At 40.8% G+C, this 27,496-nt stretch overlaps 1 protein-coding gene across 2 annotated transcripts in view; it reads left to right on the top strand.

Annotated features, from left to right (window-relative positions):
• Nucleotides 1-692: 692 nt before the first annotated feature.
• Nucleotides 693-27,496, top strand: part of met (MET proto-oncogene, receptor tyrosine kinase) — a 70,121-nt gene continuing 43,317 nt past the window's right edge. Inside the window, exons 1-3 of one of the 2 annotated variants that reach the window (XM_004556315.4) lie at nt 693-1,036; nt 2,531-3,728; nt 25,377-25,580. In XM_004556315.4, coding sequence (XP_004556372.3) covers nt 2,532-3,728; nt 25,377-25,580 — 1,401 coding nt within the window. In that variant the 5' untranslated portion in view covers nt 693-1,036; nt 2,531. The remainder of the gene's footprint in view (nt 1,037-2,530; nt 3,729-25,376; nt 25,581-27,496) is intronic. The other variant, XM_004556314.4, reaches the window with a different exon arrangement.

Raw genomic sequence — 27,496 nt, forward strand, 5'->3', positions numbered from 1 at the left:
GTTTTCAGGCTTTCCAGTCTCCAGTCCGAATGCCCTCCTTTCAGGAAGTGGGACAAAGGAATTTTTTGAGCTGCCCACTGTGATTCATTGCTGACACACACACACACACACACACACACACACACACACACACACACACACACACACACACACACACACACACACACACACACACACACACACACACACACAGTAGGTTTAGCCTTTATTTTAACTTAGCTCATTATTCATGGCTGAGTTTTAACACGACGACCGGCACTCTGACTCAGAGGGCTTCTGGAGGAGAGTCAGGTGGAAGTTGAAAGAAGAACTCTTCTTCTAGAAAGAGTTTTGTTCACGTTTTCTTTGTTTTACTGGCAAGCAATGCAGCATCAGAAAATCTAAGTGTGCAGTTTTAAATTGGTTTGGTATCGTTTTTTTAGTCCTAAGAAGTAAAAAGGAAACAGATTTAAATATATATATATATATATATCGGCTAGTAAAGAATGTACTATTGCTTTAGTGCAAAAGAGCTGGAATTAAACAAATGTAGGTTGTTCGAAGTCACAAGATAATAATGCACAATTATAACATTTTATTAGTGCTTGATATTCCCAGCTCGAACACGTCGTTAATGCTTAGTTTAACAGCTCCTTCTTACATGGGTGTCTGCATTGCCTTATAGTCATAGACCGATTAGCTTCTGCAGCACCTGAAGAGCCGCACGGAGCTCCAGTGGAGGAAAGGAGGCGGGGCATTGCGCACCACGAGAGGAACTGAGATGTGAGCGGGTCTCTCTGCTGGATGCAGCCAGAGTTTAGTCCCACGCGTTTCAGCAACAGCAGGTCCACGGGCTTGCCTAAAACCGAAGGGTTTAAAACTAAATTGGAAGAAAAAAACTTTGCAGGGGGTTTATTTGTTTCACCGGGAAGCGAGAAGAAGAATCCCGGGTCACTCTGGATTTATTGAGAAAGTCTCAGTCTTGAGAGATTGTCCAGCGGAATATGATTTGAATCAACAAGACGTACCGCACTGTTGCTCACTAACAGAAAAGCAGGTAAGTTTGTTTCCAACTCCGCTAGTTTCCAGGATTTTTTTCTTTCTTTCTTTTCTTTTTTTTTTTGGATATACTGTATATTCGTGGACCCTGACCCTCTCCTCCTGCTCTGTATATCGCAGCCTGTTTGGAAATGTTTTTTCTGGCCCCTCACACCATTTCACCAACTTCCCATTTGTGTTTTCTGAGCCTCTAGCCATGACTCACTTTCCTTTCAAACTGAAAACATTTTCACTGTTTTCCACCTCGCCTTTTGTCTTTTGGGGAAAAAAAGAGAAAGAAACAGTCATGCTTAGAGGTTGTGATCTTTTTGTGTTTGGTGCAGGTGCACACTAATGTGCCCCCAATTACTCATAACAGATAAAAAGCAAGTCTTTGCTTCTCTTGACCCTGTCCTGGGATGAGAATGTTTTATAATAGAATCCTACATTGTTTAATGCTTATTTTCTTTGGCACACTATCGTCACCCTGCTGTGTTATTCCGTGTTTGACATGTATGAGTACCGCTTCATGTTTTCTGTCTTCAAGCACCTGTTAGTGCTGTCAGTGTGAAAATCTTCTCCGTGAAACATATGTTGCATCTGAAAGCTGAGTTTTCTCACCCAGACTTGCTCTACAATAGCAAATGAGCTCGTACCGTTCAGACATGATATAAATCAGGCAGATAGCGCACACTGGGGGGTTCTGAATGGTCTTACGCATAGCTGTGGGCATGAATATAAAACCCAAACTAACTGTGCAGCACGTTATTGGCTTATTTTGGTTTACAGCCTGGGTCTGTGTGTATGAAGCCACATCCAGACCGGGAGCATGAAAATGCGCATTTTGCCAATTCCCTCTGGTGTTGCTGTTGCCCCCCCCCCCCCCCCAACAACCTCCCAGTGGATTACCATTTAGTTGGTGGGGTTATTTATCATTTTGCTGGAAGGTGCCCCTTGCCTTCTCCCTCCCACCTCTCTTGTTTTAATTGAGTTTATCTTTGCTCCCTTGGGTACTTGCTGTCTAAACTTAGGCCAGTGCCTGCTTCAGCGTGTAGAATGGCCTCCTCTCAGGGTGATTCACTGCTTTGCTTTGTGCTGTGGTCACATGGGAGCAGAGCAGAGCAGAACAGAAGTGCTCGCCCAAGTCTTGTTGCTTGTTCATCCAGTGGTCAGTGAAGGCAGATGTTCAAGTGTCCATGATAAGAGGACTGATATCAAAGTTTTGTGTCACCAAAATGCCTCCAGTGACTTGAGTATGACTATATTAATTGCTTGTGGTGATGTGAGTAAACCCTGACTTTACTCCCTGACAGAGTTCTACTTGTGAATCTAAATAAGGGATTTGAATCTTCCAAATCAGCACAAACTGGAGCTTTTTCCCAAAAGTTCACACAATTAAGGCCACAATTAAGGCCACCTATTCAGAGAGGCATGTGATGAATGCTTTAGTGCTTGTTGTTATAGCAGCGATGTTTTAATAATTCATTTCCCGTGTCTCTTATTTCTGGAACAGGATGAATCTCTGTTTGCTTCATGCCATCATGTTGCTGTGGGCTGTTCGCTCCAGCGTGCAGGGCCAGTGCGATAAATCATCAGAGGATACCAAACTCAACCTCTCGGTCACCTATGAGCTCCCATCGTTTACTGCAGAATTCCCAATCCAGAACATGGTGATACTGGATGGAGTCATCTATGTTGGTGCTGTAAACCGAATATATGCCCTGGCCCCAAACTTGAGAAAGCTGTCAGAGTACCACACAGGTCCGCTGCGTGCCAACGAGACCTGTGGCCAGAAGCTGAACGGAGCAAGCAGCAGTGGAAGAGTAGACAACCACAACATTGCCTTAGTAGCAGAGAACGTTTACGACAAGGGGTTGTACAGCTGTGGCTCAGCAGATAACGGTGTTTGCCGCCGTCACGTCGTGGATGATGGCGTGAGAAAAAGTGTAGATGAAGAAGTCTACTGCTTTGCCGACAATAAGAAACTAGAAACCGGGCAACCCGATGACTCAGATGTTGTAGTCAGCCCTTTGGGCTCCCAAGTGCTGAATGTGGAGAGCAATGTCATCAAATTTTTTGTTGGGAACTCAGAAATTCCCGGCAGAAGAAACATCTCAAGCAGTGCAAAACATCCCCATACCCTTTCTCTGCGGAAAATGAAGACAAGCCAAAATGGTTTTACTTTCTTCTCAAACAGATCATACATGGACCTAATTCCATCTCTACGTGGAAATTACTACCTGCGCTACGTTTACTCCTTCCAGAGTGGACCATTCACCTACTTCCTCACCGTGCAGCAGGTGAGCAAGAACTCTCAGGCCTACCACTCCCGCATAGTCCGCATGTGCTCCACAGACTCTGTGATTCGTCGCTACGTGGAAATGCCCCTTCAATGCATCAGCACCAACAAGCGACGGCGGCGCTCTGGGACAGATGTGAAAGTGTTTAATATCTTGCAGGCAGCCTATGTCACTAAAGCAGGAATTGACCCGGAATTCCAGAAGCTCATGAAGTTGGAAGAGGACGATGATGTGCTGTTTGCTGCCTTTGCCGAAGGAAAGCCAAACTCTAAAGACCCAACACCTAATTCAGCTGTTTGTGTGATTGCCCTGAAAAATATCAACGCCATGTTCAAGACCTACATGGGAACGTGCAACACCATAGAGCCATACCACTTCACTGGTTTAGACAACATTTCCTGCTACAATGGGGTAAGATCTGGGAATGGGAGGGGCTTACAGTTCAGTAAAAGTCATTGTAGACCAGAGGTAGGGGAACGCCAGGTCTCAAGGCCAGTGTCCTGCAGGTTTTAGATGCGTCCTTGATCCGACACAGCTTATTTAAAGGGCTAAATTACCTCCTCAACATGTCATGAAGTTCTCAAGTGGCCTTGTAATGAACTAATCATTTGATTCAGGTGTGTTGGCCCAGGGTGAAATCTAAAACCTGCAGGACACCAGCCCTTGAGGTCTGGAGTTCCCCACCCCTGTTGTAGACTTAGAGGGGAAAAAAGAACAATCCCATTTAAATAGAAAAAAATATTTGGAAATAATGTTTGTCTTGCTTTTTATAACTTCATAGTGTTTCTCCATTTAAAAAAACAAAGCAATGTCCATGTATTGTTTCAAATATTTGGTCTTCCTAAGATATAATAGTTCTTGCAGTTATGTTCCAGTACAAGTCTGCAATGACTATCGCTGCATTCACATGTATTTTTATGGCACTTTTTATGACTAGAGTGAGTTTTCCTGAAGGAAGTTTTAGAAGTGTTCCAGTGAAGTTTTACAAAGATGTCTGATTTTAATCTTTTGGAATTATAGACTTTACCTGTTAGACTAAATCCCATTTAGTTTGTTGGACGTAGAGACTGTAAGTTACTGGGTGGTCTCAGGTTCACACAGGCATTGTATCTACTTTGTGCTCGTCTAAGTTCCCTTGAGCAAGACATTGAAACATAACTTTGACCTCTGGCACCTGTTTTTAGGGGTGTACAGTGCAGTCTGTTGGTCAGGGGCAATTCTCGCATTGTTGTGGCTCAGTAATCCAGCACACTGAACATGAAATTATAGAATGACAAGGAGCCAAAAAGTCCTGACCTTCAACTTTAATTTGAAGTTGTTAACGTACATATTAGATAAAGACTGTACAGCTTGTTGTCATCTCAAAAGACTCATTCCACATTTGGAGCGAAAGAACAGCCATGTAGATTGTTTTTATGCCAAAATCACCAAATGTTCTTGCCCAATCTGTCCAACTCATGATATGTTTTTCATATGCTAATGAAATATCATTTTCTAAAATAAGCAAAAATAAGAAAGAAACAGAAAATGTTGAACAGCAAAAGATCAGTGTGGATCTTTCCGTGAGAGAGTTTATAGTTTCAGTCACTGAAAAGGACCGAAGTATTAAATAAAATTACATTTTCATTGTATGTTGATTGGATCAACATTTAAAAACATCTGCCAGATGTTGTGGGCCCTTTGCTCTGTTCTTCAAGTCAATACTGAGAAGGTTTTGGTGGTTAAGCAAATTTCCTGCTCAGAGAGGCTGCTACTGTCAGAGAGTGCAGTTGTCAAGTTAGGAGATGCTTTGCTCAGCAGCAATTTTCAGGTGGGTGCAAGTCAGAATAACATCCCCATAATGGGAGCCCAGGTTCCAGCATAAGACTGCATTGTAACAAGATGAGTAGCAGTAGTTACTTAACTAACTGCTTAGTGTTTTAATGTTGTGGCTAATGGATTTTTTTGGTTTCTTAAAATTTCTTTACTTTAATCTGATGTGGAAGGATCTCTGAATTAAATCTGAAAGTCAGCTGTAGCTAATATGCTAGAGAAGTCCCCCCTCCTCCATTGCTGTTGCAAAATTGTTGAAGCTGGTCATCTTTTCTGCTTCGCCTCTGTCCTCTGATCTATCAGCAATGGCCCAATCAATCGGCTGAATCACCTGATCAATAACGACATGAAGTTAACTGCTGACCACCCTGACAAAGGGCCTGTCAATATGTGTACTAGAGCTTGCCCCTCCGTGACTTCATCTTTACTTAACCTCGGCATCAGTCAGTACTGTATATCACCAGTCAGGCACTGGATTACCTCGATATATTATGCAGTGAATAGGTTGTCAAAGGGCAAGCACACACAGGAGTAATGAGAGAGTCAAGTGGAAACAGCCAACACACTCCAGAGGAAAACTGCTGTCAAAACACTGGGCGTGTGTGTTACTACAGAGGCTGTTTTTGTGTCACGAATTGGCTTTAAAATCGTTGGATTAGCCTTCATAGTAGCAACGTTTATTGCCGCTTGACTGCAAACCACAACCATGCACCATATTTGGGGTTAAAAAGCATTTCTGATTGATGAGGTTTGCACAATTGATCCTTTTTGTTATAGACTGTGTACTCCAGTGAGTGACTTTTGCATACTAGGCTGCTGTGTTTTAGACATTTTCTCTATCTTTCTAAGTGTCCTTCTTGTACAAAATAAAAATCAATAAACAGACAGTTTAAATTAGCTTGAAATGCATAACCCGTTCCAGTAAACAACAAGTCTGCAATATAGTGTAATCCTCATGAGCAAATATTTGTTTACATTCAGCTTTTGCCATTGCTTGCATGCTTATGGCTTAACAATCCTATTTAATGAACCTTTAGAAATGGCATGTTTGCAGAACTGTGTTTTGAATAGTCTACATACTTATTCCATTCCATTTCCCTCACACAGACTTTAAGAATTGCAATTTAGTTTTGAACAATCACCTTGCTCTCATTTAAAAAGATTCAGTCAGTGCTAAGTTGCTAGCCTTCCATCTCCTGCTCCGTGAGAAGGAAACAGGAGACAACTGAATGTATCGGCCGTAGCTTGTTATCACCAATATCCGATTCAGCTCATCAAAGAAGGATAACTGATCCGGATCAGTGCATCCCTAGTCATTTAGAGAGTCTTTTGTTCTGTGGTCAGAGTATCTCCAGCTCTAGGTTTGTAAACTGCAGGTGCCAACAGTTGTTCTTTTGGTCTAAAGATCCATTGGACTGCCATTTGAACCAAAACATACAACTGATGGAGAACTGTGTCATGTGCTGGTACACATCGTGCAGCAAGGCTGCAGAGAAGAACAAGAATACCATCACTAGTTGAATTCTAAGACTGCAGAGTTTGGTGTCTATCCATGGGATGAGGAGCTCACCAATGAGGCAGATGATCAGATCATTAGTAATTGCACAAAGTGTGTGTAGTATTATATATTTATTGCTCTAAAAGGTGTGAGTACATGTCCTAATGCATGCAAATTCAACCTCATCCTGCTGACACGTATACAAACTTTTCTTGCTGTGTATCAGTTTTCTTCTGCAGGTCTTTTTTTCTGATGGATTCGTTCTTTTCTGGACACATTACCTCGACTAAATGTTCATTAAATGTTCACTGTTCCACTGCATCAGCAGATGCGAAATGAGCAGAAATGTAATTCATAAAACATTCCTCCAATGTGCTACAAGTGATCAAAATCTGCAAAGCTGTATCTTGCCAATCTGCGGTCTGATCTTTTAGTTCTGAATGTGGTGATTTTTTTTTTCTTTTCTTTTTTTTTTTTTTTTTGATGGGACCTTACAGACAGACATGAAGAGTGACACGTGGTTGAAAGGAGATTGAAAGCAGCTTTACGAATACATGCACATACGTGGTGGGTGGGTGTTTGTGTACATCAGTGCAGTCCTGACAGCTATCAGCAGCAGAGATCCACAGGGGAAAGTGAGGAATGCTGGGAGCAAGGGATGGTGGGGGGGCGGGGGGGATTTGAGGGCAGTGCATATCTGACTCTCAGTGAGCTGTGATGAATGGCTGGGGGATAACAGGGCATCAGCAGCTGGGTGGAAGATGATCCTCTAAACCCGCTGTGGCGGCCAGCCACACTGGCAGTGTCTCTGCCCTGCTTGCCCTGACCCCCACCTGTTACCGGCACCTGTGGGAAAGTGCAAAATGCATCCACGGCAAAACAGTTTCATCATGATGAGCGCAAATTTGCAAAAGTGCATTGGTGTTTAAAAATTAGAAGATGCGCTTTTAAAGTTTGTGTCATTGTAAAAACAGGACTCCCATTGGGAGAGAGCGGGGCGGGAGGGGGGAGTTTAAAAATGGAGAACTCAAAACAAACCACAGACCAGACCTTGTTGCTCTGTGCATCACTGCTGAACAGATGTGATTTTTTTTTTTTTTTTTTTTTTTTTTCCCCCGCTGCTTAACAGTGAATACATTTGGATCCTGAACCATTTATCTGCTGTAAGCTCACAAAGTTTGTTGAGCTACTGTGCGCGGGATCAAAACAAAAATCTTCCTGTTGCAAATCAAACAGCTCCCACCTCAATCTACTTCGGCTCCAAACTTCTTGAAAAGGAGACGCATTTATCAGATGGCAAACACCGAGCATACCCTTTTCTCTCCTGAAACCACAAACAGCAATTGTCTGTTTCCTCTCCTTGACAGGCTCCATAAAAACTGCTGTTTTGATCACTGAGTGAGAGTGCACTATTCCATTATTAGACATTCTTTCCTCTTGACTCAGTTGATTACAGGGTGACATCAGTTTTTGCTGGAGGTACAGGAGCATCTCCGTGCTGTGTAATTATCAGAGGACTCCTTCTGTTGTCTCTTTGTCATTCACTGCAGTGCACACATTTTGATTTAAAAGTTGATTTTAAAAACTGCGCCTCGTTCTTTCTTTTGCAACTGTTTTTGCTCACTGCTCCTTATTTGGTATCCTGACACAGACATGCAGCCACTGTTGACTTTGTTTCATTCGTCTGCAAAAAAAAATCTGGGGTTTCAAAGTATCTCAAAGTTTGAAACTAGAGTTGCACAAATGCAGCAGTTCAAGTGCCGAATTGCTGCTGCCAAAAGAGCTTTTACTTTTGAATTTCTCTTTTATTGCTGACAGTCCTCGTGTCCTCGGCTGCCAGGTTAAGAAACAAGCTGTAACAACAAAAGGCTATCGAACAACTGTCCACCTGATGCTCGTGCTTTAAGTATGGCGTAGAGTCATGGCTCCCCTTAATAGATTTATGACCTATATTCAGTGGCATATGGCAGGTAGACTCTGTTATCAGGAGGTTTGTGAGAGTTAAGCACAGCCATAAATTCATGAGCTGCAGACATTTGGAGGATTCATACTTAGGCACACAAGAGGTTATTTTTGTCAGTTGCTCCACCAAACTGTGTGTTTCTGATGGAAGACTCCCAATAGGGATCTGGATGAGGTTGAAAGCTCAGTGTAAGAGCATGTTTGAAGTTTTTAAGTGCTGGTTGTCAGCTCAGACGTGCCTCTTAACTCCATTTCAGGCAGCAAGATATGATAAATGTTGTAATGATGAGTGGCCCTCTTTTCAGCTGTCTTTGTGACAGAAAAAATCTGCTTTTTAATTATTTCTGCAGGCTTATTTCTGTCTGCACGCTCCTCTCAGTTGCATGAAAGCCATAAAACTGAAAAAATAATAGATAATGTTAATCATGAAACAACTGAGCAACCAGGAGCAACTTCTATTTACTTTAATATTAGTTTATAATAAATTAGATCTTTTGAGGTTGTATAGAGCAATTAAAAACTCCTAATTATCAACAGGTAACTGCTAATGAATCCATGAATTTCTTCAAAATTGAAATAAATACGATTAGAATTTGTGTGCATGCTAAATCCAAACAGGTTTTTGAGTGCTTAATCATCCAGTCTCATTCTTTTAACTAATTATCTTCTAAACACATATGCTAAAATGTAATCTCAGCTCAGCGATTGAATTTGATTAGTCAGATTTTATATTTCACTTGTCCTCCACCTCTGAGAGAAATTCACGAATATCAAAAGCACTCTTTAAACTATTGATCCGGCCCCCAGAATGTGCTGTGTCCTGACAGTATTGCTTTTGAAAAAGACACGCGAAGCCATTTTCTGGGGTAATGTAGTGTGCAGGCCCGTGGCAGGGATTTTTGAGCCTTTCCTTAAGTCTACTGAGGGAGCAGAAACACTTGAGACTAGAAATAAAGAACAGCCACATTCGGGGTCAAAATTATCATCGGATTACCATTGATCTGAGAAAACCCACCAAAGGCTGATTGCTTTTAAATTGAATTTTGGGCCTGATTGATTATAGTGCGAGTAATATAATTCCAGGAGGGAGACAGTTTTGACCGACGATCATTTTAATTAAGCTTCTTGTTTAAATGAACAGGTTTTAAGTGGTGGCTTGAAGAAAAAAAAAAAACTGGCAAACAAGCTGCTACAGATACTCACCCAGTGATATTTTGTTATGTGTCTGATTATAAAATAGTAAACGTCATTTTATGTGGTTTCAGGAATTCACAGGTATTTAGTTGCTAGATGAGATATAATTTCATTATATTTGCAGATAAAATTTTTGTATACAACACTGAGTACGTACTGTAACAGCTACCTCATTAAAATATGGAACACAAACACTGCTGGAAAGTGTTTTGTTCCTTATTGCCTCAGTTTTTAATCATTAAAAACTCTATTTCTTCTACTTTTTGCACCTACACTTATGAGGTTGTTACTTTATTTTACAAATAAAGGTTAACATAGTATAACTATAAAAGTGTAACTATAAAAAAACACTAATAACTCACATGACCTACACAGGTAATTTCATTAGACTTGTCTTTTTTGAAAAAATGTGCCTGAAAACTACAAAACAAACTGGATGTAGCTGAATTGTGTCCCCAACAAAGTAAGTGGGTAACCTTTATTTATTCACAGCTTGTAAAAACACAGAGAGGTTTAAGTATTGGGGGGGGGGAACAAATGTGTATGAAACTGTAAAATGCATTATGTCAAGAAAATACCAAGACACATAAGAAATGTAATGTATCTAATGTGACAGCAATTACTGAGAAATCAATCTTCACTTTACGTGTCCCAGATGTTTCATAGATTTTTTTTTTTTTTGTACTTTTCCACTGACCTAATGAGAGTTTCAGGTGATTAGATCCACAGCTGTCAGACAATAGATGGACTTATTGCTGCAAATCTCTCAGTGGTGCTGCTGATTCACTGGGTTCTGCAGTGAATGTCATGATTTTCAGCCCCACATGCCCAAACCTGCTTATGACATCACTAAGCTGGTTTTTGTTCATTTAAACATATGCATGAAACAGATGTGGAAACAGCAGGCTTTATTAAAGCAAAGGACATTATAGTCATCATTTAATGAAGTCACTTAGTTGTTGTTGTTTTGTTTTGTTTTTTTTTGCATGTGTGTTGGGAGGAATTTTTACTTTTATTCACAGAGGACAGTGGTGATGAACAGGAAATGTGGGGAGAGCACGTAGGGGAGTGACATGCAGTAAAGGCCTGTTGGCTGGATCGACTCCATCTGGCTGTGATGAGATTTTACTCCAGTGGTATGTGCCCTAAACATTTGGCCATAGGGTTGACCTAATACACCATGACACTTGAACAATACCTAAACATTTACCACTAATGGCAGCCAGAAAATGCATTATCAGTGACTGTTTTCTTCACAAGCTATGGTGGATTTAGCTCTTAAAGAATTTTCCATTTCACTTCCAGGATAGACAGACATGTAACAGGTGCCCGCATATACAGAGTAGAGAGAAGTGGCGGTAACAGAATTACAGAGTACAGACAAATGTGCATGGGTTTTCTCACAGCGCTCCATTTTCCTCCCACAATCCAAAGACATGCACAGTAGGCTAACTGGCAATTCTAAATTGGCATAAGTGTGGACTTAGGTGTGAATTGTTCCCCTTTGACAGAACAACAGGCTTGGATACTCACACCCAGTGATTCTGAATAAAAAGAATTGATGGATGATATGATAAAAGGAAATGATCTTACATTTTTGTGGTATCTGATGAGTCTGTATGTTTATGTTACTTTTGGTTTGTGGCACATGCACCTCCATCCTTTACACATTCTGCGTTACCACTCATGCCACAGATTGTGTTCACATGTCCGGGCCTGTTCGTGCCATTGCTCAGTTGGGTGCAGAACCCGCCGCTGCTCACAGCAAGCGGGTGCGTCTCCGTCTGTGTACAAGAATCGACAAAAGAATGAAAATAGCAAGTTCTTGTCCTGTCCTGTCGCTCTCTTTTTACTGCTCGTAGGCCAGTGTTTTGATAAAGAAGACATTGCATGAGTGATTGTGAGAACGATAAGATCAGAGCTGTGTTCCAGTAAGTTGCATCTATCTCTTTACATATGTTAACGCAGAGCTTTTGTGCGTGTCTGGACACCAGGTAAATAAAAAGCAGAGCTGGCGAAATAGGTTAGGTTTGTTAACGGATCAACTGAACACAGCAGCGTAAAAATGAACAGAAAATAGGATATGCACATATATGATTCAGTGATAATTGTAGGGACAGAAACTAAATCATCAACTATCCTTTGAGTGATTCCAGCTGCTCAAAAATGAGAAAATCATATATTTTATTGATTTCAAAGTCTGTGTGAAACTCTGATCTATGGGCAAAAAGAAAAATAGAGAAAATAATCAAGCAATTTGCTGATAGTCAAGATGTTCATTTGGCTATAAGGGTGAATCCATAATAATGTTCAACCCATGTAAAGTACTTTTTGTGTACCATGACATCTTGGGAAATTCTTCATGCCCTAGAGCAAAACATTCTGACTTGCTGTGAGGCGGTAAGAGCTGGCAGCTCTGTATTCCTCCATTCTCAGAAGGGCATTGCATCACCTGACAGCCATGTTGGGACAGGTCCCCTCTTCAAAAGGAGAGGCTTGGTCAGCACCCACTCAGGAAAAAAAACATGTATCCGATGTCTTGGTTTCCAAAGTTTTACCCTCAAATTAACCTCACCTTGGAGTTGTGCCAATCACGACAAGTTGTGCTGCTACTGTGAATCATTAATTTTTGACCAATACGTGACTAACGGTCACCTTACAGAATCTTTTTTTATTTTCTTTCAGTTTTTTTGCTTGTTAAAGATAAGACTGTTGTGCAAAAGTTTGCCTTTTTTTTTTCTTTTTCCAACGCTTGCAGCGGTGGTGGGTCATTGTGAGCCTGTTCACGTCTGCAGGCATTTCCAGGCAATTTTCCACATGATTCCACATTCAGTCAGTGTTAATGTTTAGTTTGAATCCAAATTGTTAATTATTAAACCAGGAGTTCAGTTTCTTGTTTTGATGGAAGAGTGCGTAAATTGTTTTTGCATAGTCTTTTGTATGGATACCTTATCTTTGTTCCCTAGATAAAGACGGGTGTAGTAAATATGCAAACGGTTGATGCCTGCAAGCTGTCTTTCAATAAGCAAGGTAGGAAATTACCACCAGCCAAACATCAGCCAAACAGTGGTAAAATTAGGCCACAGCTGTTAGGATTTTTATTGCTAACTACAACGGGGATGAAACAAGCAATTTAACCCCTTAACTTATTTTATTTTCTCTATTTTATTTTAGAGTTGTTAAATTCATGTTATTTCTTCTTGAACAGCAGTGTGAACTTTAACTCTTCCTTTAATCTCAAGGATGATTACACTTGGAGACGTTTACAAGTTTTTTCTTTTTAAGCACACATTTATACGTTTTCTGTAAACATGCTATCAAATGGAAATATTCTACATGCCTTATGCATCATTTTAACTTTCAGGAAGACATATATGGTATCTTTGGAAATTTTACAGTCTGCACTTTAATTTAAGACTTTAAACATTTCTAATTTTGTTTGGAGGCACGGCATGAATTTGCAATGACCAGTTTGCATGTGACACTGTTTTCAGTGACGAGAAAGAATCTGTGGAGTGTTTTTCTTTCTTTTGTGCGCTTTTTAAAACAATTTGATGACCATTTTCAGATGTTGATGTTTAAATAAACCCAACTGCGAAACCAGTATTTTTTTTTTTTTAATGGTTATTTTTGAAAACATCTTTTTCTGCGGTTCACTGATATAATTCTGAACAAATTCTTTGTTTTTCCAACCAATCATTGGTGATCACTGTCACACTCATGTCATATTTCTGTTTTGACACGGTGATGCAAATTAGATACTTTCCTCATATGCCATGCCACTGAGTCTTTCATCTCCAATCTGATTTTTTTTAAATGCTTCCTTTACCAGCATGGAGACACTTGCCAGCAGTGCCAGAAGCCATTTATGATACACTTGTTTAATGTCAAATATGGAGGCGTTTTGCTCCGTGGAGCTTGTGAATCAAGGCCTCCAAGCTATTTCCTAATCAGCTGCATGCCTACTACTCGTCTATGTCACCACATAGTGATATCCTGCTCTGAAATGAAATAAGGTATGTGTCTGTCAGGAGCACCCCCCCGCTTCCCTCGTGCTCGAAATAAAGGACCAAAAGCCTGTCCTGAGCAGTGGCCTCACCTCGACCCCAGATCACTCTTACTTCCTTGACTCTGGGTCCTTCGGGCTTTGTCATAAGGTCTGTCTCCCCCTTTGAAAAGCTCATAATCGCAAAGTTCACTGGAGCAGCAAATGATCGTGGCAGGCCTGCAGCCACATTAAACTGGAAGGACAAAAATACAATTTTACCTCATCTCCTTATTTCTGAAGATATTGGAAAAAGGCAGTGTGTGTAGATTTTCTTTCTTTCTGATTCGAGTCTGGTTGATGAGCTCCTTGATACCATAAAGGCCCATTGTAAAAACTGAGGCTTTTCTACCTCTAAATGCATGATAGCTCAAAAGAGTCAAACCAAAGTGAAATCACGACCCGTGGAGTCATCTCCTTTGCCCTGTGTGGACTTCAGTCCTGCAAAAAAAAGAAAAGAAAAAAGATGCATATTGTCACTGGATATAAATTGTGGCTCTCAAGCTTTGCAGATATTGGTTTTGTGATTTTTCACTCAGCCCAAATGAAACAGAGGGGAACTGTATTTTAAACATTTCCCAATTACAAATAAAACATTAACAGAAGTGACACCATGTCATTCAACAGGAAGGTCTCACCACACATTAGGACTGATCCTTCTCCATTCCATTCAACCAGTAATCCGCACACAATGCAAGCAAGGGATTATGCCAGAATGTGTACTCAAGTAATGGAGGAGGTCGGAGAACAAACCCTCCCCTCCATCTCACTGTCTGCACACTTGTATGGCTTTTATCCCCCTGCTGTGCCCCTGAACAATGCACCACAAACAGAAAAGGTATCTTGCCAATCCCTGGGACACCGCAGATATTGTCTTTGCAGGCTTTGATCTCACCTTCCTCATCAGGGATCATGGTTTGAATCATTTAGCGGGAAGTGGGTAAGCTCACACCTGAGGGCTGAGTAGCTTTTCTTGGAAATGAATACTGTGTTTTACAGTTAAAAGCCACGCTCTGTACACAGCTGGAGCCTTCCAAGATTGTTTTGATCATTTTAGTTTAAGGACTCTTTAAAAAAAAAAAAAAAAAAACAATAAGTTATTTCCCAAAACAACAATTTGCTATATTTAGTTTGTGAATATAGAATTATTCTTCATTATGCCTGCAAATTTGACTCAATAAATGGTTTTATTGCTTAGGGAACAATCTGATTACCAGTTTGCATGCGAGTCAGACAAGCATTGTGTTTGCTAGGCTGCATCATACACCTACATCTTAATTTTCAAAGTTAAACATGGAACCAAGCCGTCATCATGGCACAGTCTTACTCGGATCCTCCATTAACAATTTCTGGCTTTCCAAACCTGATCCCTGAAGATCTTTATTTGTGCAAGGCGGTGAAAAGGAGGGTTGAGCAACTCTGCAAAGTTTGATGCCAACTTCCAGGACTTTTACAAGTGAGAAAAGTAGCACAATGCTGCATTGTTGTGTTCAAGGGCTGCTCTCTGAGGACAGACGCAATGCTAATATTTCTTTTGTTTGCTTTGTCATGCAGTCTTGTGTCTCAACTGCACAAATGGCTGCCACCTGCAAGCTGTCACGACAAGCTATGAAATATTTTATGGTGACTTCACAAAGATCTGCATCCATAAAGTAAAGCGCCTGTTTTCAGGTTTTTTTTGACAAGGTTTTGTGTGTGTTTTCATGGGATTTCTTGATTATATTTTGTCTTTTTATCACGAAAGCAGCTGGAGTTCTATATTTGCTTTTCTGTCACTTGGAGAAAAGACGCAAATATGAAAGGCCATGCAGCTGAGCAATAAAAGCCATTTCAGATTTAGTTGCGTTTGTTTGGTCCTCTTCAGCTGAGGCTGATCTGAAATCTCTGTGTGTAGAAGCACAGTGTGTCTGCCAGCACTATAGTGCAAGTGATCTTAGCTCATTCAAGACCACACTGAGTTGAGGAGGCCTGCGTGTGCAGACCTTATGTTGACCCTCAGCTGATAAGCTGTCTTGCTGCGGGAGCACAGGCTGGTGTTGTTTACAACCTAAGGTTATCAGGCTGCTCCTCAACGCTTGTGACTCGGTTATCAGGCTTCTCCTCAACGGCTGCTGTTGGGCTGCAGCTCTCCAGCTGCTGTTTCTTTTCCACATATGTGTGTAAGTCCTGCTGCCTGTAAGATGGAAGTTCACCTCTGAAATCTGAAAAAAGATGAGAAGCAGAGAGAGGCACTTGTAGCTAAGAATGTTCTGAGCTTTACATGGTAGCAAGAAGGGCGCAGGAGCCGTTTTTGGAAATTTCGGTTCACAGTGAAGTCTTCACTGTGAAGATTCTGCCAAGTGTCTGCACCGGTGGATGGATTTGATTATTCCAGACTGCTGGGAGGAGGAATTTCAGGAAAAAAAAAAGATATTTGGCTGAATAACTTGTCACTTTAAATCTTGTGTGCATATCCCTGCTTCAAAGCCGATGTTGGCCTTCTCAGCATAAAGTGCTTGATATTTTGACATTTTCAGTGAAGCTGTTTTTAAGCCTGCCTCTCTGACTGAAGTAATCAGTGGGAAAGGGTAACGCTAATGCTAATAAAATAATGTAAGTAGATGATTAGCGCTCCTCGAATCTCCCTGAAAAAATCTCGACAATAAATCAGCCTCTCCTTCATGCGTATTTATGCCTGTAATTAAGAGCACATGTAGAAATGGCAGCTGCTTCAGTAAATACGACCAATCGTTCCACTCGGCTGTCAGCTTCAAGATCGATGTGATCTCAGAAAGACGTTAATGCTCTAAAATAATGTCTTGAGTGACTAATATCAAGGCTGAAAAAGCAAAAAGCAATGTGGTGCTCATTTACACCCTAAAATTAACTTTTGTCATTCCTCATTGACTTACAGCGCCGTCAGCTAGTATTAGGACAGGGTGTTTGGAGTTGTTCACATCTATATGCACCCACATTATACTTCTTGCCCTATTTTCTTTGGGGGCTATATAAAATGATGAGTGCATTTAGACAAAGGTTAACAAATACATATTTTCTGCAAAGGCACCCAGACTTTCTGATGGTTTCAGTTTATTTCTCTTGGTTTTGAGATATGTGTCTCAGTTTTGATTCTAGTGGTTACACCATCTGAAAAAAAGTTACATTATCTGTGAAAAATGTCTATTTTGTAACTATTCTCCTCAAGGGAACTTTACTTGTGAAATCTCCTCACAGCCAAGATGGGACACTAGTATAGTGTGCTAGGGTGCTAGGGACATTCACAAAGGAAGAGACTATCATACTGTGGCTATCAAAGACCAGGTAACGTCAGTGAAAATCACTGAGATACTGTAGCAGTTACAGGGGACGTAACTGTTGGCTAGTGGGGGATAATCACATTTAATGAATCTAAACTTTGAGGTTAGTGATTCCTGCTGACTAGCATATGACACGGTGGTGTAAATGGAAGAGGATTACCTGTGCAACTGGAGCCTGAAATGTCCCCTAGCGACCAACTGTCAAGTACAAAGTAGGGCTTCCACGATTAGTCGACTAATCACGATTACATTGACTATTAAAATCGTGATTAGTCGACTAATTTAATAGTCGACGCGTCGTTTGAAGGTTTGTAAGATCCCAAAAGACGCAGGAATAAGTAGTAGTATTTAAGAGTGTAATAACGGACTGAAACAGAAGATGGCAGCACTGCATGTACAAGGATGCCAGCTGCCGTTAAACCCCGAAGAAGAAGCTGTGTCCCAGAATTCATAGCGCGGACCAGCGCAGTTTCCAACAATGGCAGCAGCTAGTTAGTTTTAATATTACTCTTATTATTCTTTTTGGGTCACAAAATAAAGTTTAACATATTTTCAGGCGAGAATGTAGCTGTGTAAACCTCAAATATCTGCTCAGTTCATCAAGACAACACATATTTTCAAAAGCGCTCCAGCGTTTTCGGAGACGTCTGTTACCCACTAGCTCGTTAGCTAGCCGGGGTTCAAGGCTCAATAGAGCCCGTGAGAACACCGGACTCCAGGAAAATTGTTTTCAAACCCACCGCTGTCTTTCGCTACTCAGGTTAAACATGTAATATAAGTCACTTAGATAACTTAAAAATGATATTATTTGGCTTTTTTAGTATTTTATTTGTTCCTGAGTAAATCGGTTTGGCTGAGAAATAAAGTTATAGTTTTTACACAGCTGACAACTGATTATCAGAAGTGTGAGATGCTCGAGAATCTACTCCGGTGTCCTGTTATATTTTAGATAGCAAGGAGTTTATTAAACTCCACCGAAACAATCTGCAAATGTCATTAAAATTTAATAAACTATCATCTTGTCTTTATTTTTAGTTAGCACATACCTTAAACACTTCAAGCTGTAAGCTAATGATAGTTATATAGATGCATGCTGGTGCAGTAAGCTGTATGTTTTACGTCCAATGGATGCATGATCTGATTAGTCGACTAATCGCAGAAATAATCGGTGACTAGTCGACTGTCAAAATAATCGTTTGTGGCAGCCCTAGTACAAAGTGACATGTGGGCAGGGATTCTAGTTAAAGCATTGCTTTACAAACTGTGGGGTAGACCTCACTGATGAGACCAGAGCCTCTGAACATGGGGGTGGACCATTTGAATGAATAGGAGTTTTGGCAGTGAATAATAAGCTACCAATAAAACTGTAGTAGTACTTAACAAATAAAAGTCAAAGGGTAAAGGATTAGTCTAGTTAGTGTTTGACATGATGTTTCATGCACAAAATGCAAACCAAGCATGAAAAGCCTAAGTTTATATGGTGTTAAGTATCTCCAATATCCAAAGCTTTTATGAAACACCTAGGACAAGAGCTGTATGGAACAATACCTAATATCAGTCACGCATGGGGAAAAACGACCCATCTGTTACTGAAATACTATAGAAATTGGTCTCGTACAGCAATTGCAAAACCTCCTCCTTCTGTATGTGTGAATTCAAGAATGTATTAAGAAGTCGATCCCTCTGCTTCCCTTTTAATCTCCCTTTTTTTACTGTAATTGAAGCTACTGTGTCAGTCTGACCAAAACGTATATTTGAAGGTCAACTCTGGAAAGCTCATCTGAAGAATGTGCCATTGCCTTTCGGGAGAGGTGGAATCAAAGACATTCTCAGTGAGAAGAAAAAGTATCTTTTGGCTCCCAGTCTTCAAACTCAGCAGTCCATCATCCTGCTCCTTATTTTGAATTGTGCAAATCCCCAAGAAGAAGAGGAGAGAAATATGTTGATTCATGCTGGAGAAGAAGTTGCTCTGTCTCACAGAGGTGAAAAATCATCCCTCGCTGTGTTTTCTGAGATTATATTTTAGTCTTTGACTGGAGGGAGAGGAGACAGGATAATTATTCATCCGGCCAGGTTTCAGACAGTTAAGGTGATTTACTAGGGCTGAGAGACTGGAAGCTGCATTGTTCCTTTGTTGGAGAAAACACACACAACCATACACACACACACACACACACACACACACCAGCAGATTATTTAGAATGAACTGAATCTGTGTGTGTGGAGGGAACTAAAGGAAACAGAAAAAAAAGAGGAAGGCAGTTAGTGGACAGAAGAATTAAAGGGGGATGAGGAGCAACATTTAGCTCAGGGACAGCTAATGGAGAATAGTAGAGGAAGAGTAGCTTACAAACACTTTCAGCATTTCCATGAAACAAGATTTGTTTTCATTATCTTGGCTGAGCAGAGAAAATGATATCCTCCTGCCTGTGTTGTGTGAGAATTTTTAGTTTAGTCAGGACAGGAGGTGATTTGTTTGGCATATTAGATAAATAAAGACAACAATCAAGCCATCTTTCCCCTTTCTTCATTATAAGAGTGACTTTCGCATCAAAGGATCAAAAATTGTCATGAACTGAGCGTGGCATGGCCTCTGAAATGCGTTCATGAAATGTAATTTTGTACTATATATAGTGAGTTAGAATAGTGTAAAAACAATACATTACCTCATTGTCACTTACCACACTGTCGTTTTCCTCTGTGTGGAGTTGTCAGATAACTCTCGGGCAACTTAAATTTTTTTGGTTAAATGAGTTCTCCAGCAGTGCACAGCCTGCTGACTTAGTTCAATTTTGAAGTGACACCAGACATGACTCACGTGTGAATCTTCACTCACCCAGTTAATCAGAGCTGGTCAAATTGGTCCAGTTGGCAATTTTTCTGTTGCCAAGTAATTATTGCAAATGTACTTTTTACAGCAGGAATGCGAGCCACGTGTTTAATATCCTGAGTGTCATCCTTGTATCTGTAGAAATCGAATAGTTGTCCGATATACTGCTCAAAAAAATGAAAGCAACACTTAATAGGTTCTTAATAGGGGAAAACCCATGCTTGATGTCTGTATCATATGGATTTTGGAATGTGTTAGGAACAAAAATTATTTGACATTGTTTTAAATGAAAATGATCAACCTACAGAGGGCTGAATTCATAGATACACTGAAAATCAAAGTGATTTTATTCCAGCTACTCAAATGGTACTCAGTAGTTTTTATGGACCCCCAAGTGCTTGTATGCATGCCTGACAACATCAGGGGATGCTCCTAATGAGACACCAGATGTTGTCCTTAGGATTACCTCTCACATCTGGACCATGGCATCACTGCGCTCCAGGATGGTCTGAAGTGCAACTTGGTGGTGTTGGATGGATCAAAACTTAATGTCCCAGAGGTGTTCTGTTGAATTTAGGTCAGGGGAGCTCGGGGGGCCAATCAGTGGTGTCACTTCCTTCATCCTCCAGGAACTGCCTGCATACTTGCGCACATCAATCACTGTTGTACACCTGGAGGCACCCAGGACGCACTGCTCCAATGTAGGGTCTTACAATGGGTCCAAGGATTTCATCCCAATACCTAATGGCTGTTTTCCAGCCTGTAGAGGTCTGTGTGCCTCTACATGAAAAAGGCCCAGTGATAGCCTGGGTCCTCGGCTGAAGACGACCCAGACTATCACTTACCCATCACCAGTCATGGTGAACGATTTTAAGGGCGCCGTAAAGACGCTTTAACATCTATCACATGTGCTCAGGGCTAGCCTGCTTTCATTAGCGAAGCACAGGGCAAGAGTAGTTGACCTGCCAATTCTGGCATTCTGTTGCAAAAGCCACTCGGGCTCCACAGTGAGCACAGAGCCCACTAGAGGACGTCGGGCCCTCAGACCACCCTCATGAAGTATCTTCAGTCACACCAGTGGCCAGCGGGAGGTCATTTTGTTGGGCTCTGCTCATCCTATTCCTCCTTGCACAAAACATCAATCCTACTGATGGGTTAAGGACCTTCTATAGCCCTGTCCAGCTCCACTACAGTAACTATCTGTCTCCTGGAATCTCCTCCATGCTCTTGAGACTGTGCTGAAAGACACAGTAAAGTATTAAAGTATTACTAGTATAGTAATATATAAAGAAATATAAGAAGAACAGGGGGCAGAGATACTCCATACACAGAGAAGGAATTAGAGTATCATTAACAACTTTAGTAATTGTTTCAAGTGACAAAAGTGACTAAAATGGTTTGGGAAGTTTGCTGAGGCAAAGTTATACTTCTTCAAAGTGTTTAGACAAGTTAATAATTAGAAAAGCATTGAGTTGAGATTCAAATTGATCTTACTATCCATTGAAATTCTGCAAAAATATAACCATTAGCAACAGCTGTTAAACTAAAATTAAACTTTTATAGCATGTATGGCACAACTGCAAGATTTAGAATAAGTGCTTATTGACATCTTCCTAACTCAGTGTAATTGATTTTGAAGTTGATTGAAAAATGTATTGCTGTTTGTTTTATTTGGTTATCCATATATAATTAAACAATAACAATGTTTTTTTGTTTTTTTTGTTTAACACTGATTCAAAGCACATGGGGGAAGCTCAAGAATTCTGAGTACTACATAACCACAAGCTCTACAAATATGCAGTGGTTGTTCAGATTAATAAAACTCAAATATGCCATACTTGTGTGGTTTAAGTATTTGGTTATTGACAAATACACATATGCCTCACATTTTTAGAAGACGTGGTCACATTTCACTACAATCGTCACATATTATTCTCCCTGTCTTCTGTTGGACCTGTTTATGTGTGCAGATGTTTTTCTCTACAACACACACTTTCAGACTGCATATTGGTACCAGCCACCTGTGCATTTTAAACACACACACACACACACACACACACACACACACACACACACACACACACACACACACACACATCATGGTTGTTACAGCTGTTGAGATCAGGTTGCAGAGTATCGTGCATACTGACTCCAGGTGGGGTACAGTAATGTGTGTCCCAACATAAGTGCAACAATACCCTGCTGCAAACATACACACACGTGTACACAGACATTCTGGGCCCATACGTTGCATTTGCTTTCTATTTCTCGAAAAACTGCATTCACACACACCCCAACGACAGCCAAACCTCCCTGCTGTCTGGAGTGTGCAATCGCACACGCGATCAAGAGGTCAAAGGTTATTTGAGGGAGAGTGCCAGCTGAGAGGCCAGCAGTGACACAGACCTCCTGAATTTCATGAGTGCAAGTTTGCTAACACAGTGTTATACCCCCACAACAACCGTTACATTTTTTTATATTAGCAAAAGTGCCTTTAACCTTTTTTTAATCATTTTCCCCTGGATTGGCACTGAACACACTGTCATACCGAAAGCCTCTGCTGGCTGTAACCCAGTCCATGCTTTATAATTCAGGTATTAGTGTATCTCTTCACACTGGACCCAGGAGCAACAGCGAGAATATGAAAGTGACATTGAAGCCTATGTGGATCACCTTTCACCCCTCTCTTGACTCTCCTGAGCAGTGCCCCAGGCTTCTGGGAGCTCCACAACGCCGAAACCCTATCGCAGGACCGTTGTTTTGGGGACAATAACTGCTGGTTAAGTACAGAGCAAAAGGTGTACAGTATCTCATGTATGTGCCCCGTGGTGCCTGTTACACGACTGGAAGACATGTTCACAAAATGGCTTGAAAGATGTAGAACATCTTGCCAACACCATAAATCTTCTAAAAGATGAATGTAAGAAAAATGTGAAAATGTTGGTTTGAACTTAGAATTACTAAGGTCATTGATTAATAACACTTTTATTAATACTGACGTTTGATTGTGGAAATAGTGAGGTGCTCTTTGCAGAGTTCCTCTGAGGTTCCTCTTTTTTTTTGACTGTCAGTTGTTGAAATTGCACTTCTTCTAACTGGCAGTTACTGAATAAAAATATTTAATTTAAGTCTCTATCAGACTTTAAGGGAAACGTCACCCTCTTGCAGAACCTGTTTGACTCTGTGGCAAACTCTCTGTCTCTGTGCCAAGAAACAGCCAAGGATAACAGCAGCGGTGCTTCAAACGAAGCTTGTCAAAACAGTCTTTTCGACTGTCCAATTTCATTGCTTTGATCTTTCAAAATAATTTAGCACAGGGATGCCTCCCAGACCCTTTCTGCTCTATCACCCAACGTCCTATTCCACTTCAACAAACACCTAAAGTCCTGTTTGTTTGCTCTGAAAAGAATCAGCCTGGGGCCTGTTTTTTGAGCTGCAGGGTGTAATCTCTGTAGTGATCGTGACATCTCCATCTGCTGTAGTTTTAGGAAAGTCGGTAGAGTTTTCGCCGATTCATATGTGCTCAGTGATATTGATGTTCTGCTTGGAGTTGTGATCAAATGTATGAGAAGGGTAGACTTTGTGAAGGTGTTCTTACACATACACATCAACAGATAAAAAACAGGTTTGTGTCTTGTTTGAAGAAGAGGTGTTTCTCTTGCCTCAGCCCTTACACTGTCCTGTGTGTCTACTGTCCTACGTGTCCATGTACTTATCCAAGTCTAAATCAATTTCAGTCGCAAAGTGTCATTTCTGAAAAAATGTTCCTCTTTAAAGCCTCGCAATTCCATCCATATCAGCTGGCTTCATCACCTGCCAGCTGTGGACTTAACAAAAAAAAAACAGCCAATCTTTCTGCCAGCTTTAAATTTCCTCCACATTTTTGCTGGTTTTGACTTAGCCATTGTCTCTGTAATTGCAACCACTGGATATTTAATTTAACCAAGGTTTGTTGCAGCATGCTTGTAAGTCAGCCAGGTTTTTCTGCTTTCCTTGCCTTCCTCTCCGTGAGGTCCTGTTTATCTCTGTTTAAGTAACATCACTGAAATTGAACAAAAAACCTTCAGATTTATTACTTCACCATTGTTCTCCCGAGTTTCAAAGCTTGACACTAAACAAATGATGCAGCATATTTCACACACACCGCAAATAACAACCCAAGCTTACTTTAGATAGAACCAGAAAAGGATAATGAGCCTGTAAGTGATTAGCAGTTTTGGAGGCAGCCAATTAAATTTTTGCCCTTTTGTGCACAATAAATGGTCACTACCAAAGTCATGAACATTTCTGTGTGGCATTAAGTGGTAGACGTTAACTGTTAGGGCTGTACACACCGAGGCACTGAGACTGTCTACAAGTTTCAGCAATCATTCTGCTTGTACGGCCTGCCCATTTTTGTGACTACAAAGAAAAGGTTGTCAACCACTGAAGTTGAGAAGACAACAGAAAGTGGAGGTCTGGTCAAGCAGCCAGGTCAAGGACCTTAAGAGCCACAAGAGGCCCGCCACTCTCTGGGTCATTAATAATTAATGAAACCCGAGGCTAGGACAGAAGGCCATGACTAAACACAAGAGTCCGAACAGTGAGAGCAGCGCTGGGCAGTAAGAGGAGGGGGGTGGTTATTGAAAGAGAAAAGACCCTGAATCCAACTCTGGCTTCAGTCCGTGCTTTCACTGTATGCTCCAGAGGCTCCAGACACAACAATGTGAACAACCCAGCAGCATTTGCAAACTAAGAGAGTAACAGATTTTGGTTCTAAACTCACGAGGACAAAGAAAAACAGGAGGAGGGTGGAGAAAGCGAGAAAAAGTGGGGTTTCCCAGTTGGAGGGAGAAAAAACTGCACATGGAATGAAAAACAGCATGAATATCTCCTCGCTGTTTCCCATGAAATCTTCCAGTCCTCAAACCTCTGTTCAACAAAGCATGTACTTGCCCTAGAGGTACTATCACACTGAGACCTCCATTACGAGCTCGGTTTGATGAAAGAGTAGCTAAGAGTGGGCTTAGGAGGTTTTGGCTCCTGACCCTCCCCCAACTGAACAGAAATGAAATAAGATAGCTCAACATGATATTATATAACAAGTCGTTTTTTAGAATCTGTTTGGACAAAGAGATCAGATCTCGCTTAAAAGTATATTGTTTTATTTTTCTGGTAATCAGATTTTTATGGTTATGCCATATTTTTCATTCTTATCCAAGTTTACTGATTTTAATTATATGTTCCATATCGGATGTTTTTCATTGTTGAACATGACCACACTGGTATTTGACATTTCTTGGCTACATCATATATCCTATCAGTATCATGTCTCTAACCACAGCAAAAAGTACTTTCTCCACTATTATGTCCATGTATATTATTATTATTGTGGCACGCTAGAGGAAATTTTCTCCCACTGACTCCTGTGGTTTCTTTGCAGACTTCATCAGATGACTGCGACCCCCATGAAGGAATCCACGAAGGAAAAGAGAGCACATATCGCCTACAGGTGACCCAGTTATACCAGAGGTTAGAATACTGGCACAAAGACTTGACAAACACCTTGGTGACCTCAATTACTGTGGTGCCAGTCCACGGTCGTGCTGTGGTATACCTAGGAACTGCTGATGGACGTCAAATACAGGTAAACAAGTCACCGTCAGTGTCTTAATTTGCCTGTCAAATGCATGCAATGTATTCTACAGGCCTGCATTTATAATCTTAAAGCAGTTTCCCTATCTCACTGTTCATGTAAATGTGCCAGGATGTTGATCGATGTCGGGTGAAAGTGTCCTGCAGGAGACACAGTAGAGAAAACAAGTCCAGGTGTCTTAACTAGAAGCAGGTTAGGGGAAACTATCAGCAAGCTCCAGAATCTTCCAGTTTTTCACAGTTTGCTTACCTTTGAACTATGCTCAGTGAGCTTTCAAAGAACTCTATGTTCTAACTAGTCATCTGAGCAAATACCGTCCCTATTTAGGCTATTAGTGCTCAGACCAGCAGTAGATTCCACGCCTCTGGTCATTCTTTTTAAGGATGTTATTGGATGACTTTATAAAAGAAAGGCAGAATTTCAAGGTCCTCAGTTTATTAATTTAATTTTCTTAAAGGATGTGTGATTTGAATTATAGAGCCAGATGTTTTTAAGCCAGAAATGGCCATATTTGAACAGCAGGGCTAAACTATCAGCTAATGCTAGCTACACTGGTTAGCAAGTAGTTTCCACAATCTCCATGTTACACATATTACGGAAAATTTGTAAAATATGAAATATCAATAAATTAATACTAGACTGTGATCTAACAAACTAGAAGCTAAAACTTTCTCTGAGAATTCAGAGAATTATGTTAAATATACTTTCAAAATCATACCTTATAAGCACAGCTAGCAGCAATAAAAACACAAAAAATTAACAGTACTTTTGTGGCTACACACCTCAAAGAGGTCGCTACTCTGGTAATGCATACACAATGCATACAACGTAACTTTAAGCCTTGATAGAAAAGTACAAAAACACAAGTTTAAAAGGAATCACATTTAAGACTAATAAATACCACATGCAGTCATTTAGTATTTAATTCCAATGCACCTGAAGTTCAAATGAATATTTAGCCTGTAAGAGGTACTTTAGCTAATTAGAGTCATGCAAGGGCGGATTATCAAGGTAAAACATAACATTTTGGCTTTCAGTTTAATTAAGTCAATATGACAAGCCTGTGTAGCTGCATCTTGGACTGTGACTCACCATCTGCAGCTACTTTCAGTTTTCTTGTGGTGCTGAAGTCATTTACTCGGACAATAAAACTATGCATGCAAGGGTTGCAGCTGAAAATACAGCAAGTGCAGCAAGTGGTGCATTGGTGTGTCTGTAAAAAATAATAAAAACAAAAAACTGTGGCAAATGGAATGAAATGCATAAAGTAAACACTAAATTACCTCACGTGTTTTTGAAACACAAGAATGAGAAGACGCATGGAAAAGAACAGCAAGAAAGATGTGGAAAAAAGGGCTGACAGCTGCACGGAAAGGCAGCGCAGGATGGAGGAAGGGTAGAGACGATGGTAGTGGGGCGTGAGGGGGGTTTACAAGTCGAACGACACGTTGATGGTGAACGGCGAGTTTCACTGACACGTTCTCTCACACGCCACATTTCTACTCCCTGAGCGTCCCGTGCAGCTGTTGCTATGCGTTTCTGTACCGTCAAACACCACCACTCCAGCCCCTCCTTCAGTTCTGTTTTTGCGTTTTTGTGGCTGCCTGAATTGGATGTGGTTCATTGTTTTAGCTAAAAGTCTGAAGAGGAGACCAGCTGTATTGCACTGCAAAGCTCGCCATTTCATTTGTTATTGCGTACAAATATCTTTTTCTAAAAACGGACCAAAGAGGGACATTAAAGTCAACAGTCAGGAGGGAAAGACGCTGATCAGGAATAGTGGTTAAAAGATATTTCCAAGGCATGAAATCCAAATGAACAAAGAAAACTTAGTGAAAATCATTAGGAAGATATTGTAAGATCATAAAAAAATGATGAGTAAACCTTTTGCTTTTTGGATTGATCTT

This window comes from Maylandia zebra, linkage group LG7 (genome assembly GCF_041146795.1).
Source record: "Maylandia zebra isolate NMK-2024a linkage group LG7, Mzebra_GT3a, whole genome shotgun sequence".
NCBI lineage: Eukaryota > Metazoa > Chordata > Actinopteri > Cichliformes > Cichlidae > Maylandia > Maylandia zebra.